This window comes from Carassius gibelio, chromosome B3 (assembly GCF_023724105.1).
Source record: "Carassius gibelio isolate Cgi1373 ecotype wild population from Czech Republic chromosome B3, carGib1.2-hapl.c, whole genome shotgun sequence".
In the NCBI taxonomy this organism is placed as follows: domain Eukaryota; kingdom Metazoa; phylum Chordata; class Actinopteri; order Cypriniformes; family Cyprinidae; genus Carassius; species Carassius gibelio.
The window spans coordinates 13354548-13373256 of record NC_068398.1 but is presented as its reverse complement, the minus strand read 5'-3'; the positions used below and the strand labels follow the sequence as shown (position 1 = coordinate 13373256).

General features: G+C 36.4%; 1 protein-coding gene and 1 long non-coding RNA gene across 3 annotated transcripts in view; one reads left to right on the top strand and one right to left on the bottom strand.

Annotated features, from left to right (window-relative positions):
- Window positions 1-273: 273 nt before the first annotated feature.
- On the top strand, window positions 274-7677 carry galr2b (galanin receptor 2b). The gene is made up of 4 exons (XM_052550810.1): window positions 274-493; window positions 2800-2883; window positions 3492-3883; window positions 5506-7677. Exons 3-4 carry the CDS (start codon window positions 3510-3512, stop codon window positions 6266-6268), a joined length of 1137 nt encoding a protein of 378 aa, XP_052406770.1. The 5' UTR covers window positions 274-493; window positions 2800-2883; window positions 3492-3509; the 3' UTR covers window positions 6269-7677.
- Window positions 2669-18709, bottom strand: part of LOC127952401 (uncharacterized) — a 40712-nt gene continuing 24671 nt past the window's right edge. For both annotated transcript variants that reach the window (XR_008152932.1, XR_008152931.1), the window contains one exon: window positions 2669-3873. This is a non-coding gene — a long non-coding RNA (uncharacterized LOC127952401). The remainder of the gene's footprint in view (window positions 3874-18709) is intronic.

The following is an 18709-nucleotide window of genomic DNA, read 5'->3' as shown; positions in this document are numbered from 1 at the left end:
TGGGAAATATATTCTGATACATTTCTAAATCATGCATCTAAAAGGAAAACTTCTGCCCATGTGCAAAGTAGGATGCAAAAAGTAAATACCATCTGAACACCAAGGCCTCATTCTAAATAATTTACCAGGTTTATATTCTAGATTTGCATCTGAGCCACATTGATGAAACCACAACAGTTCAGGTGCAGCATTAGTAAGCCAGATGAAAAGATCTTGTAGGAATGTGCTTAGAGAAAGAATCACTGCACGTTCTCTCTCTCTTGCAGTGAAGTGTGAGCCTTTACCACGATGTGGAGGAGGAGCCTTCATATGTGAGGGGGAGTGAGGGAGGGAACGCATAGAGAAACGGAGAAACGGAATGAGAGGAGATGAAGGGTGTTCAAGTACGGTTACATTCTGCAAGCACCTCGAGCTTGTCTGGACACCAGAAGTTTCTCAGTATAACAATGAATCTAAATTATGGATATACAGTCATTGTTCATCCCATAAGCTGGTAAGTAAAAACAACTGATTGAAATTCTCACTCCGGCTTCAGATCCTAGGATGTTAAGTTGGCTCTCCGGCATTCACAGTTAGTACACATTTTCCATAACATCTCAAGAATGATGATTAATGTATGTATATTTCTATGATGACCTTGGATGACTTGTCTTTATTCATCTGACTATATCAAGATGCATTTATATTATATTACATGCAATGCGTCGGTTTCATTGTTTCTTTGTGTAATATGTCTGTATACTCTATTTAATGTTTTATTTAGTAGGTTAATATATGCTGCATGTTGCATGCTTCATTACAGCATTTTCCAATATATTTTGATGTTATTTTTATGTCTTCGTTAGAACGAGTCTCTTTTGAAATCTTAGTCTAGAGGGATGCAGATCATGTACTGAGATGCTTTTATTTGGCTCTGAGTTCACGAAGGTTTGATGTAATTACTTTTAAATGGTTAATGAAATTTAAAAGGGGGTTAGAGAGAGACAGTGTGAGGAGGTTTGGTGCATCATATGTCAAGTGACAAAACGGATGCACTCCGTGACTGTGACCAAAGGGATCAGTTTAACAGCCCTGCTTCTTGAAGGACACTTCATGTTATATTCACTGGCAGCTAGTCAGCTGGCTTCACATAAAAGTCAGTCAGGTGTGTTTACAAAGGAAGCAAAACAAAGAAGAGATTCCAAAAGCCAGAGAAGCAAAAAAAAAAAAAATGTATATTTGTCCTGCCAGCACCGATTTAAGTGGTGTCTCTGTCAGCTGGAACACAAATACTTGTGTGGTATGAATCTATAAATAACCTAACCTCTGAAATTATTTCTAGTCAAGAGTCTGTACTGACTGATCAATAAGGCTGAAGCATAATTCACTAAAGGGGGATTCCTACAGTGATGATCTGCTTCAAAGATGTAATTTCTGAAAACATGTTAAGAGAGTAAATAGAGAGGCTTTTAATAAAGCTACTGTTGAGAAATAAATGCTTTTGAGAACTCTTCACCTGTAGTTAATACACATCAACAAACCACATTCACTTTTTAAAAGAAGCCAATCTGTTTAACTGTTCTTTTCTTTCTTTTCTTTTTTTCTTCCTCATTCTCTCCTCTCTTTCCATCCCTTTTTGACTTCCTCTTTGCTCTCAATCATCTATAAAGTCGCTGCAGAAGCGAGAAAATAACTGCGATGAATGTGTCCCGGAGAGCTATACCTCTCAAGAGTAAATGGTTTCCTGTTCCTTTACCGCTATAAAGGTCTTACTAAATAATGAGTCACACTCTGTTCCTGCTAGACAAAAAATAAATAAATTAAAAAAAATCGCAGTAGTATCATCCAATCATCTAATTTATGTTGTTTCATCAAACAAAACAAACAGTAAATGTAACTGTTTGAGAAGAGGGACTGAAGATTAGTATTTTAATTATATCATGATGAATTCTGAGAGCCAATTATAGCCTAATAGGACTTCTACATTTCTGTATGAAGAGGATTAGTCACCTAATATTCTGCAATCTTTTTTTTTTTCTGTCAGCTGGTTGTGTCATACATTTAGCATGCACATTGTCAGTCTATTAGGGAGCACAGCATTACATTCACTAGCCCAGGTCCCTAAAAGCTTTTGCTTTTCCTTTTCCTCATTTAACAAATGCTCTGTGTAAAGCTTTTGTGATTTCAGCTATGCATTGTTTTTCTAGAAGTTACCTATTGCATTTTGTTATAAAAATAAATATCATATGTATTAAGGATTTATTTAGATTACTTATAAATCTTTCTTCATCAGTATTATTGGTTTGTAATATTAGTGGTGCTCTCTAGTGGAAGATCTAAACATCCTTAAAACAAGAACAACCATACTTGAGAAGCTAAATTTAATATATTACGATTTTTCAGACAATATCTTGAATTAGGTTTTTCTTCACCCTAATTTTTTACAATTTCCATAGCATTATTTTTTTCTAATGAATTTTTTTTTCTAAATAAAGTCTACCAAAATGTTGTAAATAAAGTAAATTCGACATATATTCTCTGAAAACAAGTATTATCTCACATAATTTTGCTTTCAAATAAATTGATTCTGTTTTTTGCAGTATAATCTTACTCAGCATAAATCCCATGTAACCAGAAATGAACTAGTAGTTAATTAATTAGATTCATATTAAAATCAATCAAAAACATATTTACAGTGCTATAAAATATTTCTTTAATGGGAAGATGTTTCTATTCCCCAGACAACTACGTATCTCATTAAATCTGTGTGCTTGTTAACGTAAAAGATAAAAAGTGTGTTTTTTCTTCTTCTTTCTATAGGCTGATCAATAATTGAAGAGGAGAAATCAATGCTGACTGTTTCTGAGCAACACCTATTGGGAATTACTGTGAGATTAACCGCTGGTAGGCAATTGCATTCCTTTTCACTTGTCAGGTTAAACCAACAACAAAACGTCTAATATAATCCTGCCATAGCCCAATGTATTGCACTCTATTCAGTCGCCCATATCATGCCACACTGACTCTGTATTTATATCCCCAAACAACTCTCCACTAAGATCTCTGATGAATGCAAAATGAATTTGTCCATTTTCATTTCGAATAGTTCTCAACCAGATGGAGACATGCTCTTCATATCTTGATAAGACTGGTTCATTGCCCTTAGAGAGGTCATGATAGCTTCCTGAAATTGATTTTAGTCTTGGCTCCATTTCATTCTTCAATCCTCTTTGTACTTGCAGCAGCTCTCAGGATCTTTTGTAATCACAATGTACTTTTTTTTTTCATGTTCATGTTGAGGTCAGATCCTCCTGATATTTGCTCTCAATGCGGGTCTAGCAATATGGCTTTTCAGAAGAGCTTTTATATCTTATGCTGCGATTCAGATTCTGGAAAGATATGCGAGATGTTCATTAATGCACTTTATTTCAAATCCACACATTCTTCATGAGAGGAAAGTCCCCAGTGACTCAGTGATGCAGCAGTGTCTAATAATTTATGGCCTTTTGCAGGGCTCTTCACGTCTTAAAATGTCAGACCACGAAGACCTGAATAAAGCCATGGGACACTGGAACGCCTCTGAAAGCTACCAGCTCAACCCAGCCAGTGTCATTGTGTCTGTGGTCTTCTCGCTCATCTTCCTCCTGGGGACCATTGGGAATAGTTTGGTGCTGGCTGTGCTCCTCAGAAGTGGGCAGGTTGGGTATAACACCACCAATCTGTTCATTCTCAACCTCAGCGTAGCTGATTTCTTCTTCATCATCTTCTGTGTGCCTTTCCAAGCAACCATCTACTCTCTGGAGGGTTGGGTCTTTGGGTCCTTCATGTGCAAGGTGGTCCACTTCTTCATCAACCTCACCATGTACGCTAGCAGTTTCACTCTGGCCGCGGTGTCTGTGGACAGGTGGGTTTCTTCAGTTACAATTAATAAGAAAATAAACTCTCTTAAAACATTTTCACACTCTCAATGTTTTATTTTATTTAACTAATATTATGTAAATGAGTTCATATGTTAATGTTAATATATGCACACATCACAGAAGAATTGTCATTGTTTTATTTATTTATAAAAAGAAAAATCAGTAGTGTTTTTTGTTAATGGGCATTGTGTTTGGAAATAAATCTGCCAACTCCTCATAGCTAACATTTAATGAATCCTAATACACACAATTAAATTATATTTATATTATATCACAATTTGTGCATAATTTGAAAAATGTGGAAATGACAATACTCTGTTCCCAGGTGATATCCACATTTATAATTTACTTTGTTTTTATCACATCTCATATTTCATCTTCAGACTTGGTAAACAAGTATATTAACTTCTAGAGGGAATAAAACTTTATTAGGGGCAAAAGATCTCAACTATGTAAAAATAATGAAAATGTATATGGATTATTTTCACACAATAGATATAGAAATAGTTTAACCTTATGAGTTTAAACACATCAATCTCAATCATTTTTTTTTATGTAGGATTTTCACAGTAATGGCAAGTCATGATCTCAGAGAAGAGCAGTAGCACAAGTAATTAAAGATGACATGGTAAAAATTATTAATGTGATATCCATATAACAATCAGAAGTAAATTAAAATCTATTAGTTTTAACAAAAGTTGTACACCCTAGGGACATTAAAGTAAATGAGCTTTAAAGACAACCAAGGCATGCTGATTATACATAACATTAATCCTGTCAGGTGAAGTTCACATAGGCCTAAAAGCATCATGGCTAACCTTCACGTAACATTTTCACTGTAGCTCCATGGGGTCTAAAACGACATCCTAAAGGAGAACTTAACAGGGTTGTAATTGGTCAGGGCCAGATTTGTTATTTAATTTAATGGATCGCCTGAACACAAGAAAGTCTTGCCAATTGCATCAGCAAAGGTTGGAGTTTAACTGCATAAATGTCAGTGGAGTTATCGCCAACGACGCACTTCATTAATAAAACACCCTCAAAAACCTGCAGCTCATTATTCCTGTCTTCACAACGAAACGGTGCGGCAGCACCCACCCGTATCCACTTACTGGCATGTTAGCTAAAATGATGTAACATTAAGGTCGAACTAAAGCACCAGTGATGAGTGGGACTTGTGAGCTGACCTAGAGACAGCTGAATGGAAGAGCCAGCCAGCCTTTTTGCTGAAATAATGGCATAAATGTAACAAGGCCACCTATATGACCCAATGTAAAATGCTACTCTCAGCCTGAGCAACAGACCCACTGCCCTCCATCCCCACTCAAAGTGTTTACCGCATGTTAATTTGATGGTTTCCTGCTCTGTGAAAAATGGTCCAGGGCTCAGTGGAAGCTGAGAATCCCCACTGGCAATTACCTCACCTTTAGGTAGGAAACAACAAGACACATTCATCTTGTGCACTGAAACCTCTGTCTATATTGATCACACGGCGTTTCAGGGCAAACTCAATTTCAGGATGCACGTAACCTGTGTTTCTTTTATACATGACTACAGAGCCAGTTTTTCACAGCTCCATTTGAACGGTGGGTTTCTTCTTTTGCAGGTATCTTGCCATCCGTTACCCCCTGCGCTCCAGAGAATTGAGAACGCCGTGTAACGCCGTAGTCGCGATGGTGGTCATCTGGGGCCTGTCGCTTGTTTTTGCCGGGCCGTATTTGAGTTACTACGACCTGATTGATTTCGAAAACAGCAACGTTTGCGTGCCTGGATGGGAGGAGCAGAACCGTAAGATTCTGGACACCTGCACCTTTGTTTTTGGCTATGTCATTCCTGTGCTCATCGTGAGCCTGTCCTACACCCGCACTATCAAGTACCTGTGGACCGCAGTGGATCCTCTCGATGGGATGTCGGAGTCGAAACGAGCCAAGCGCAAGGTCACCAAGATGATCATCATAGTCACGGTGCTATTTTGCATCTGCTGGCTACCGTACCATGTGGTCATTTTGTGCTACCTCTACGGAGACTTTCCCTTCAATCAGACCACCTACGCCTTCAGGCTGCTGTCCCACTGCATGGCCTACGCCAACTCTTGCCTCAACCCTATCGTTTACGCCCTGGTCTCCAAACACTTTCGCAAGGGCTTCAAGAAGGTGTTCAGCTGCATCCTCAGCAAAAAGGGACGAAATAAGGTGCACGTGGTCCATGTGGCCAACACCGTCCCCGGCTTCGAAGCGGGATCCACTGAAGTGTCTCATATGAACGAAGAGAACGCCAGACAGAACCAGAACGAAATGGTCAACCGCCCACTCGCAGAGCCGCAGGACGCCACTATGACTATAACATTACCCTTACAGAATCAGCCATGAAAATAAAAATAATCATGCCTTTCAGAAGCCTTATTAAAACACTCCAAGCGAGCCGGAGGATTTCAGCAGCTTTGATCGACATCACCATGGTTTTGCATTGACTGAAGGAGCACGGCGGAGTCTGTAGTTATTTAAGATTCAAATCGCTGAGCAAGTTGAAAACGTACATTCAATTTGGTTCTCGTACAAATGCGTATTTGTGTTCTGCTTAGTTGTTTTGGTTCTAATGCTAAATTATGTCTAGTTTACGAACTCCTCTCTTTTTTTTCAGCAGCACTGTCTGTTTGTTTTCTATCGATGTGTTACCCTCTGAGCATGTTTCAATTTAATGCTGTGATGACTATTCTCCTGTGAAAATTTGTTACCAATTATTGTGTATAACACACTTTAATATATGAAGAGCGCTGTGTCTTTATGTGAGCAAAGCTGTGATTTCCTACTGTGCTTGAAGCTTTGAAGAGTACTCTTTGATTATGCTCCTCAGCTTCGTTTAACAAGCTCTTTAAAAAAATATGCTTACGTTAAGTACTGAATGTTCTTGCTTTTACCTCTGTTTTTAAACTCGGATATTCTCTGCCGTTCCAGAAAGTCTTGAGATTATTTAATTGGCAAGTTTTATATCAATTACTACATTGCAAAAACAGAGTTATACAGAAAATCTCAGATTACAGACAACCAACAGTTTAGTGAGTATTGTTCTTGTGCTGCCCTAAAGGAATATTCTGGGTTTGGTACAAGTAAAGCTCAATCAACAGCAATGGGGATATAATGTCAAAAATAGATAAATATCTTGAACAATACCACATGGGTTGGGTGAGGGGCCCAAAATTGAAGTAAATGGTGTCAATAATGGGGACGTAAATGTTAAAATAATCACTGTGTCAACAGTAAAGACACAAGAGATTTTCAATTATTTCATATTTTTTTAGTGTGGAGGAAATTATTTTTTAACCATTTCTGTGTAAAGTTATATCGGTTTGTTTCAACATGACAAACTCTAAAACAACCATAAAATGAAAGCAAATATGGGTATAATGTCATGAGAACAAATTTACAGTTCAAATAACACAGATGTCAACAAATTTGTGCTTATATGAAGTTATAAATTTAACATCTAAACTGTTAAAGTCTGAAAAACTGGCAATTCAGTTTGGACATTTGGAAATGTCTTACCACAATCTTGTTTTTGCTTTTTTCTTAGAGAGAGAGAGAGAGAGATGGCAAGATTATATTTTGATAATCAAAACAAATGCTGCAGATTCATCTTAGCTTGTACAGAACCTGGAATATTTTTTATCTGTCTTCAGTTCATTTATTATGTATAATGTACTGTAGCTATACAGCAAGTGCTACGTTCAAAGTTTTGAATTTGATGTTGACAATGAATTTCAATAAAAAGTGCATTGATATTCCTGTTGGACCAGCATAATATTTTAATATATGCAAATAAATAACCTCAGTGCATTTAGCAGTAGCCCGAGTAACCTTCAACCACCCTTTGGGGGATGTTTCAAACAAGATCAAATCTTTACTTTTCCCCCGAGGCTCAATAAGAGAGCTGCAGCATTAAGTGAAAATAAAAATTTAATGTCTTCCATTGAAAAAACAACTTGAAGCAGAAGGAGTGAGGGAAGCACTGACGCATGCATCATAAAAGACACTTCTGAAGTTATTACAACAATGTGAAAACAAATAATTTAATTTTTTTTCTTAGCTTTTAGAGGCTTCTTTAAAATCATCTTCAATCGTATTCAAGGCAGACTTTCAAAACTTTATAAATTATAATCTTTCATCACTTGGAGATGCTAAGTACTTTGGTAAACATTACAAATCAACCACAAATTCCTGATGCACTGAGTTTATGTTTATTAATCATGGACATGGGCTATTTATTCGAATTACACTCTTTGCTTTTTGAAAATGTAACAGCAAAACACTGCACACAAATATGAAACAAACCAGTCATGAAAATTTTAAAAGCTTCAACATTACAAGCAGCACTCATCAGTAATGCACCATTCGGAAAATGAAGCCTCAATTGGCTTGTTCTGCATATTAGTCGTTGATGGCGAATTCGAAAGCTTCCGTGCACAATTAAGTATCCGCTACAATTTACAGCAGTTAGTTCATCCAAGGATATTTATTGAAGCTCTTAGTGTCATTAAAGATCACTTAACATTTCTGTCAAGCTGCAGAATTAAGAAAACATTTCCTAATGCTTGACGTAATCTGACCATATGAATGTCAATGTCATACATATGTCTTTGATCACACAGAAAATAAATAAATAAGTTAACTACTTCACACGAAGATGGATTTTTGCCAGTTTCGAGATCATTAGGAGCTCAGCATAGCAGCCTCTTAGCTTTAGTACATTCCTCTTAGCACTCCACTGTTTCCTGAGAAAACACCAATAATTATACAGTCTCTAATGTTAGCGTACTTAATCAATCTACTTCATGTCGTGTCATGATTAGCGCTGGTTCTAAATCAAACACAGATTTTTTTTTTCTGAAATGCAAAATGAAAGAAACACTTACCCTTGGGTAACCATTGCAATATTTCTCCCTAGATACTGAATAGTCTAAAAAATATCAAAACACTTAAATGTTCCCCATGACTTAATTAAATCTGTTGTAAATTTCAGTTCTATTGCCTGTGGCTTACATAACAGGGACATCACATAAAACAGGGTGCATATAAACATACAAACTACATAATACAATTTTTTTGGCCTTTATTAACAGCAGATGAATAGGATATCCTGCAGGAAATTGAGGCAGATTTATATTACAAAGAGAAAAGCTCATACAGTTGTTTGTGTATTGTGCATCAGTGAATTATGGAATTATGCTGTAGACTTGGATAACTGAGATGGTTCATGAACTTTAGATTGAGTAGATCCAAGATTTAATTAAATCTGATGTGAGTGAAAACAAGGCTCTGAGGGATGGTCTGTTCATTTGCTTGTACAGTGCTAATATCTTGTAAACCATTAGTTCTGATCCTTGAATTTGATTGGCTGAATACAGTCCTATAATACTAGTAATTTTCACTATCAGTATATGCATTTTTGGTAGTGATTCTTCAGTGAATCTTTCTACACATGGCTATTCCAGTACATGGAGAGAAGTCTATGGAATCATGGAATCATTTATTCAACCGATTCATTTAAAACACAGATCCATTTATAAACAAATTAATAATGAGTCATTGAATCATTCACTCAGCTGATTCATTTATAACAGATTCAGTCAGAAACAAATCAATAATGAGTCAATCATTGAATTATTCACTGATTTGTTTAAAAACAGATTCATTCAGAAACAAATTAACTATGAGTCAGTCGTTGAATTATTAACTTAACCGATTCATTTAAAAAACAGATTCATTCAGAAACAAATTAACTATGAATCAGCCATGGAACCCTTCACTGAACAGATGGGTTTGAAAAAAATAACAGATTCATTTAGAAACAAAATAAATCATTAAATCATTAATAATCGATTTGTTTAAAAACAAAGATTATTTTAGGAACTAAATAACTGTCAGTCATGGAATCATTCACCCAACCAATTCATTTAAAAACACAGATTAATTTGGGAACTGGGAACACCACTACTGTTTTATGTTTGGGTTTTATTCCACTTTGACATTGTTTGGAATTCTTTCCGTTACCACAGAATACACAGACAAAATATTATGCCAGTATTGCATCTTCAGTGTATATTGCTCTATGCAATTCTTGTTTATTGAACTGTTGTGTACAACAACACTCAAAATCGTGCAGCTCTGTCTGTCTCTCACAGCCTCCTTTTACTAATGTCAAATTAAACCTGATGTCAAATCTCACTATGGTCCATCGTCCTCCTACATCCCCTGAAGAAACCACTAAAGTAATTTACATATTTGACTCAAGGAGCACTTAGACGAGATTCTTAATTAGACAGCCAAGCCTGAGATAGCTTCTTCACTCATGTGTAATTATTTGCTGATGGCATCTCAATAACAAGATTTCAGGGACATAAACAGCAGCTGAAGTATCACAAATTTTAACTAAAACCTATATGAAACAACACACACAGACAAAAAAATTAAAAATAGCAAGGTTGTGGGTGCATGTGGACTTGTGGGTGTTAAGTCAAGAGAGTAAATTACCTTGTGCTGTTCTTGCCACTCTGAAATCAATAACAACAGCTCAGTTGAGTCTTTCTGGTGCCCATATCATCTATCACACCATAGCATATGCAATAAACATGTTTCCAGGCACACCCAAGATGTGATTTAGGTGGCTCTTTCTATTAGTGCCACTTCTGTGAATCAGATTACTATGGAAATGAGTTGAATATCTGGCTCTTTTGCCCATCTTCAGGTGCTTAATAACATTTCCTGAACTGGATAGATAATAACTACTGTGGAAGATTGCTATTTGTATGTAGGGACAGAGTGACAGAGCTAGGATCTCATTTAGAGAACTCTTAAATCCAGAAAATGATCAGAATTTTCAGTCTCCATCGTACAGATCCAACCCTCATAATGATACCACTTTCAATAGTCAATCATTTTAATATTGTTCCACTAATTTGCACCTCTTGATACATGATTAAATAAAACCTGCTCTATACAGCATCTGAAATCATGGCTTTTCTTTCACTCTGTTCATTATAATGTAGCTGAAAGGAGAGCTGGGGGATGGCGTTAGTTCACAACAGGTCACAGGATTATCTACAGTGCTTTTATTCAAGTGTTTCAACATTTCTCCCTATTGTTTGGTCATTTAACGTGACAGATATTTAACTGACTAGCACTTGTGGTCTCACATGTGCTTCAGTGCCGGTGGGTCAATTTATGTATTTCTAATTAAAGGGCTCATATGATGTGATTTAAAGTTTTCCTTTCTCTTTGGAGTGTTACAAGCTGTTCGTGAATAGATAAGATCCCTAAAGTTACAAAGACTAAAGTCTCAAACCCAAAGAGATATTCTTTAGAAAAGTTAAGACTCGTCCACACCCTACTAAAACAGCTCATTCTAACACGCCCCCACATGTCTACATCACGATGTAGGAAGATTTGCATAAAGCCACTCAAATGTTCACACATAGAAAGAAGTGTAGAGAAACACTTGTGGTTCGTCGTTTCTCCAATCACAAATGAAGACAAATGGTTTAATGTTTAAGTGTCGCAATACGCAACACAACGTGTAAAAAGACAATAGAAGTCATTATAATCAGAAAAGAGGGGCATAGAGGAAAAACAATAATGTACAGTATGTGGAAAATAATGTGTTTTTTTAACCTTAACAAACACATTGCATTACACCAAATACACAAAATAATTCTTATTAGTAACATTATATGACCCATTTAAAACCAGGTCATAGCTTTAAACATGCCATATCCAGTCTCTGCTATGTATATCTCAGCTTTTATTTCTGGAGAATGGGGGAAGACTCCTGTGAAATTACAGTTTATGAATGGTTTGTTGTTAATAAGCTTCAATCAAAGTCCCACAAGCCATTCTCAGCCTCTGGGTGTCATCAATTGTATGGCGGTGTAAAATGACGAAGTCTTATCAAAAGCACCCCCAAAATGTCAGAACACGTTCTTCTGATCCAGATCCAGACTAGAGTCTGCTAAAGTGTGCTGTGACAGAGTAGCGCTGCTTCTAGCATCATCTGTTGCTCTATCAGCGGATGTCAGGCATGCCTATGCTACCCATTCCTCTCTCTAATGAAGCACAGCCTGTGGGAGCATGGCAGGGCTTTTGTCACAGTTTCAAGGCAGCAGAATGTGCTTCAATAATCAGACAATCGATTCAGAACTGTGGGTGTGCATAAGTGATTAAGAGTCTATCGAAATATAACCCACTTTAAGTAATGTCTTGTCCGAGTTCAGCTGTACAGAAGATGTGATTTTGCTGATGAAGGAGCATGCTGATTATTAATAGGGCTGGACACAATCAAACACAAGTAATTGAAGTCATTATTTGTTACTATTTGCAACTATAAACTAAAGGGGTCATGAACTGCCCTTTTGTTATTTTGTACTGTTCTCTGTTGTCCACTTATAATGTTTTCTACATCAAAAAACATCATGGAGACTGCAGTGATTTAGATAAAAACACATAAATACTCAGTACATATAAAAAGATCTGTAATAACAGACAAAGCAATAGAGACTACAAAATGAAAACAGTTACTCACACTTGTGTGGGGCATTACTGTCTGTAAAATATAGTTGAAACAGCATTGTCTTTCCATTTCCATTTGTAAATCATGGGGAAATCATGGCCTAGTGGTTAGAGTGTTTGACTCCTAACCCTAGGGTTGTGGGTTCAAATCTCCGGCAGGCATTACCACGACTGAGGTGTCCTTGAGCAAAGCACTGAATCCCCAACAACTCCCCGGGCGCCGCAGCATAAATGGCTGCCCACTGCTCTGGGTGTGTGTTCACTGCTGTGTGTGTGCACTTTGGATGGGTTAAAAGCAGAGCATGAATTCTGAGTATGGGTCACCATACTTGTATGTACATCACGTCACTTTCTTTTTTTTTCACTTAAATTAATCCAAGTGAACAAAATACCAAGTTCTTACTGATGCTGTATGGAACTTCATTAACTTCAGTTCAAAGATATAGGTTTGCTGTTTGGTTTATTTCCATAAAATCACCAAATATAAGATTATCCGTGGACTATGGTCTATACCAACCCAATTTGCAACCCACTTCTCCATTTGACTAAGCTGGCTCCGACTGTGGTTTGTTGGACTGCTTTGAAATCTTTTCCATAGTATCAACAACTTTTTGTGAAGGTCTTCAGAAATGTCCTTCCTTTATGGAATGGTGCTACATTCAATTCAATTCAATTTGTATAGAGCTTTTTACGATACAAATCATTGCAAAGCAACTTTACAGAAAATTAAGTTTCTGCAATATTTACAATCAGAGTGCTATTAAGTTCACTCTGAAGGTGCATTCATGCAGAATTGGCATGAGATTGCAAGATTAAAAAAGCATAAACACCTTTGTAGAACTCATTACAATTAGTAAATTTGTACTACCATCAAGTGGAATCACTCAAAATACCAGTAGCTCTAAATGAAGTTAAACCATTATCTTGTAAAACGTCTATTTAATAATTACTATAATTGACTACTGTTTATATCTTAATAATCCATGGATAATTTGAAGATAATGGAAAAGCATACAATACAGTTCAACTTCATTGATGCTACAAATCATATTTTTTTTTCACCCTTGTTAATTATAACCCTTTTTGTGTTTGTGTTTGTGTTTGTGTTTGTGTTTGTGCGTGTGCGTGTGTGTGTGTGGAGCAATATTAGAATAATGTTGATAATCAAATAGTTTCGGTTCCCATTTACTTCCATTATGTATTTTTTTATCATACAATGGAAGTCAATGGGAACCAAAACTGTTTGGTTACCAACATTCTTCGAAATATCTTCTATTAAGTTCCACAGAAGTGGACATCAAACTGAGTAGGGCAGTGCAAGGCTCTAATTAACAAGGGTACGTTGTTACACAATTGGTTTAAATATTTCCACACAAACCAACATAACCAAATTTATAGCATTTTACCATATCATATCACCATATCAACCATATCAACATTACATAGAGAATAAAAAGTGTAGAAAAATGTAAAAAACTTTTGAAGATATCAAGGAACATTTATTTTAAGTAAAATTACATTTCTGGCTTAAGAAAAAAAAAATTATGTAGACCATCTCAGTTTTTATTATTCATTTCAAATTAGATGAATCTGCTATTATTTTAATCTCCAATCTGTTATTTACCAGCTTTTTAATGCTTCAGTATCTAGCAGAAACACTAACCAGTTTTAAATTCCAGCTGTGCACGATTGGGGTAACACTGTGTTAAAATCTGCCCCACTATTATTAAACTAAAATTCTATTACATTAGCGATGTAATTTACACAATTTACTTTAATACATTTTAATGAGAAACGGAGCAAGTGAATTAAGACTGACAGTCAATGATTAATGTTCAGAAATTATCATTTTAAGGGCCGTCCCATGCCTGGTTGCAATTTTTTCATTGGCAAACTCCAAAATCGTTTTTTTTTTTTTTTTTTTTTTTTAAATCGAAAAAAAAAAAAAACACCATTATTTTATTTTTTTAATCTTGTATATGTTTTTCCATGAGATCAGATAATGTTTTAAGCTGTCATACAGTCATGTGACAACATACCCCTCATATGTTACAATGTATGGGGCATGTTGTCACATTTCACTTTCATTTTTTGAGGGTAAATTTAAAAAAACATATACACTGTAATTATGAAACAAAGCGGCATATTTATACTACACAAACAAAAGTTAAATTCTGAACCCCATGTGGAAATACAAAAACTGACAAAGTCAAAAAGAGTTACAATGTGGCCCTCACCCCTAAATGATGATATAATTTTCATTTTCAGGTGAACTATCTCTTTAATATCCCACTAAATTAACCATAATTTATAATAAGGCATTTGGATAATGATTGCTATATTGTGGTTTTCTACTGATTACTCAAATTGCACAGATTCATTTTGGCGTTAATAGCGTTGCCATAGAATAATTCTGAGTTTGAGGAAGTGCACAGCTCCAGAACATCCCAGGTTGTCATGTAGTAATTACAGTAATTACAACATGGCACGAAAGCAGCGTGATTGTCAGGGCAAATGTCAGCTCAAATAAGAGCTGCTTAAACACACACACACACACACACACATCAATATGTCAATGTCAATGTCAATGTCAATTTTATTTATATAGCACCATTTCCACAACACATGGTTGACCAAAGTGCTTTTCATATAACACACACCACATTTGCACAGTAAAGATAAAAGTAAAAGTTAAAAATTAAATTTAAAGTTAAAAAGTACCACAACCATTTAAAATAATTTATAAGAAATAAAAAACTATAAATAAAATAATGGTAAAACACAGTGCTTCAGCCAGAAATGAAAGCTTTGTCAAACAGATAGGTTTTTAATCTTGACTTAAAAATGAACACAGAGGGAGCTAATCGAATAGAAGAGGGCAACTCATTCCAAAGTCTTGGGGCGATAGATGAAAACGCACGATCGCCCCTGGACTTCAGCCTTGTCTTTGGTGTAAACAATAGTCTCTGGTTTGATGACCGGAGAGATCTTGTTTCACTGCGTTCAATTAAAAGTTCAGATATATACGAAGGGGCCATACCATGTAGTGACTTAAACACGATTAATAAAATTTTAAAATCAACTCTATAGCGTACAGGCAACCAGTGTAAAGACTGTAAAACTGGAGTGATATGATCCCGCTTACGAGCCCTGGTCAGAAATCTTGCTGCTGCGTTCTGAACCAGCTGTAAACGAGAAAGAGCTGTTTGACTAATCCCAGCGTACAGTGAGTTACAGTAATCTAATCTGGAGGTAATGAAAGCATGTATCACTTTTTCAAGGTTTTTAAAAGATAGGAAAGGTTTTACTTTAGCAAGAAGCCGCAGTTGAAAAAAGGAAGATTTAACCACAGTATTAATCTGTCTTTCAAAATTCATTTGCTCATCGAATACAACACCCAAATTTTTTACATGTTGCTTAACATACGGTGATAACTCACCCAGATTTGGAATTGTAGAAGTCACAGACACAGAGGGTTTAAAAACAATCAATTCTGTTTTGCTCTCATTGAAATTTAAAAAGTTTAGAGACAACCATTTCTTTACATCACTCAAACAAAGCAATAGTGCATTCAGTCCATCCAGTGCATTCCGTTTTAGAGGCAGATAAACTTGTGTATCGTCCGCATAGCAATGGAACGATAGCCCATACTTTCTGAAAATAGAGCCAAGAGGGAGCATATAGAGAGAAAAAAGAAAAGGAGCTAAAATTGATCCTTGAGGAACTCCACTGGTTATCGCAGCTTTACTTGAGGTATGATCTCCTAACTTCACTGAAAAGGTCCTATTTGTCAGATAGGATCTAAACCACTGCAGGGCACTGCCAGTAATGCCAGCACAATATTCCAGTCGATCGAGAAGTACAGCGTGATCGACAGTATCAAATGCAGCGGTGAGATCTAAAAGGAGTAAAACCGCATAATTACCTGAGTCACATGTTAACAGTATATCATTTGAAACTTTCAGCAGTGCAGTCTCAGTAGAGTGATGTTTTCTAAACCCAGATTGGAAAACCTCAAAGATCAAATTTTCAGCCATAAAAGATTGTATTTGATCAAGAACTGATTTCTCAATAATTTTTGAAATGAAGGACAAATTAGAGATGGGCCTAAAATTTGTCAGAATAGTAGGATCCATACCCTGTTTTTTAAGCAGAGGGCGAACAGTTGCATGTTTAAGCGACTCTGGAAAAGTACCTGTTTGTAAACAGAGATTTATCAAAGACAGAAGATTTTGAACAACCACATCTATAACTTGCTTAAAGAAGAGAGGGGGCATTACATCAGTTGGGGAACCAGATGCTTTCAGGTGATCCACTATTTCTATCAGATGGTTATCTGTAATAGGACTAAAACAACTAAAGACAGCAGTACATCTAGAGAGAGTTGAAGGGTCAGATGAAACTGGGTTTAGCCCCATTCTTAAGTCATGTGTCTTCTGTACAAAGAAACAAAGAAAGTCTTCACAGGAAACTAATGACACTTCTATATCAAGACCAGTGGAGGGGTTGATGGTGGAATTTATAACATTAAACAGAGTTTTCGGTTTATGACAATTCTTGTTTATAATGTCTGTGAAATAAATCGATCTTGCCGTTTTCACTGCTTTCTGATATTGAGTTAGTGAGTCTCTGAACATTTGCATTGAAACCTGAAGTCTGTCCTTCCTCCATTTTCGTTCAAATCTTCTGCAAATACGCCTAAGAGTACGAGTTGTGTCATTAAGCCAAGGCTCAGATTTTGGTTTATGGAGATGAGACTTTAAAGGTGCCACTTGGTCTAGAGCATAAACACAGGTGGAGTTAAAACTGTGAAGTAGTTCTTCAGCACTTGAATCGGTGTTTAGAATGTCATTTTGTAGCAAACCTTCACTAAAGGCTGAGCGAAAAGCTTCTCTGGTAGCTGATGTGATAAGCCGAGACTGGCGAGCCGAATACATCGGCGTAACAGTTTTGTTAAAAGATGGAAACGTAAACATAATAGTCTTGTGGTCAGAGAAACCATTTTCACACACTTCTAGTAATATGAACTATAATTCATTCGCACCATTCCTGGGCTTTTTCATACCTGCATAAAGTCTGCATAACTGAAACCTTGAAACCCCAGTAAAATTAGACTACAAAGTTAACAATGTGCACAAGCTCGGAATTTTTTTACAGCACTTTATTTCAGATTAAATGATCATAAAAAGAGATGATTCATTCATTATGAATAACACTGTTATGCTGAATACAGAGAAAACTGAGACATTCTCAAAAGCACACACTGTGCGATCACACAGTAAAATATCTGCCATTAAAAGCAAGTCAAAGACTCTTGCATATCAGCAGTGGCAGTCCAACAACCTACTTGAACAAGAACTGAAATAATAGACGTCAGAATGATTTCAGGCTCTCAGGTTTATACCTGAATTTAATCAATCTGAAAACACATTTTGCGAAATATGACAACATACAGATGCGATCTAAGACAGGCTTTCAATTCATCTAATACACAACAAAGACTTTGTCATAAAAAGCTGTAGAACTGCCTTTTTTTTCTCATCAAGCCTCGAAAACAGGTCGTCTTTAATGTCTTCCACAGTAATGTTCCCACTTTTGAGACAAGCTCAACATGATCAAAGCCACATCCTTGCATCAAAGCAATTAGCCAAATGCGGCTGAGAATCTACTATTGATCCACCAGACACTATACAAATTTTCGTGGGGTGTATGTATCCTTTCCATTTCTTCACATTTTATTCATCTAAAATTTCAACATTAGTTAAAATCACATCTATGCACATCGGTCTAAACAGGCAAAACATTTTAAAGCCTGACTTTGCTCTATAAATTTCCTACCTCATAATCAGTTCTGTGAAGAAAGTCCTATCTTCATTATTTATTTTAATAATTCAGGACAAATCTGGTTCTCCAGCTTGATCTTGCCCTGTACCACTTTCCTCAGCCCTTTGAGAGCAAAAGTCAGTTCAGTCCACCGTTTCTGATTCTGATCTACCACATTTATTGAAGATAGCTTGTTTGGATCAACAATTTTCACAATCCTCCTGAACTGGTCTTAGGAGAAAGGAAAGCAGATGGCTTAACTCTTCAGTTGCTCATACACATTTATCCAATGCTGTTCCCATAATAACATGTTCTGTGATGTAATCAAAATCCACTTCTAAAGCGTGATAATTCTGCATTGCTGATGAGCAATCACTTATGGGCAATGGTGGTGGAAATGGCCAAAATTCACTGGGGGGGGGGGGGGGG

Excerpts from the sequence above, each read along its gene's own strand:
- galr2b (XM_052550810.1), top strand. The coding sequence starts at position 3,510 with ATGTCAGACCACGAAGACCTGAATAAAGCCATGGGACACTGGAACGCC. Across the intron at positions 3,884-5,505 it reads GCCGCGGTGTCTGTGGACAG|GTATCTTGCCATCCGTTACC; the intron begins GTGGGTTTCTTC and ends CTTCTTTTGCAG.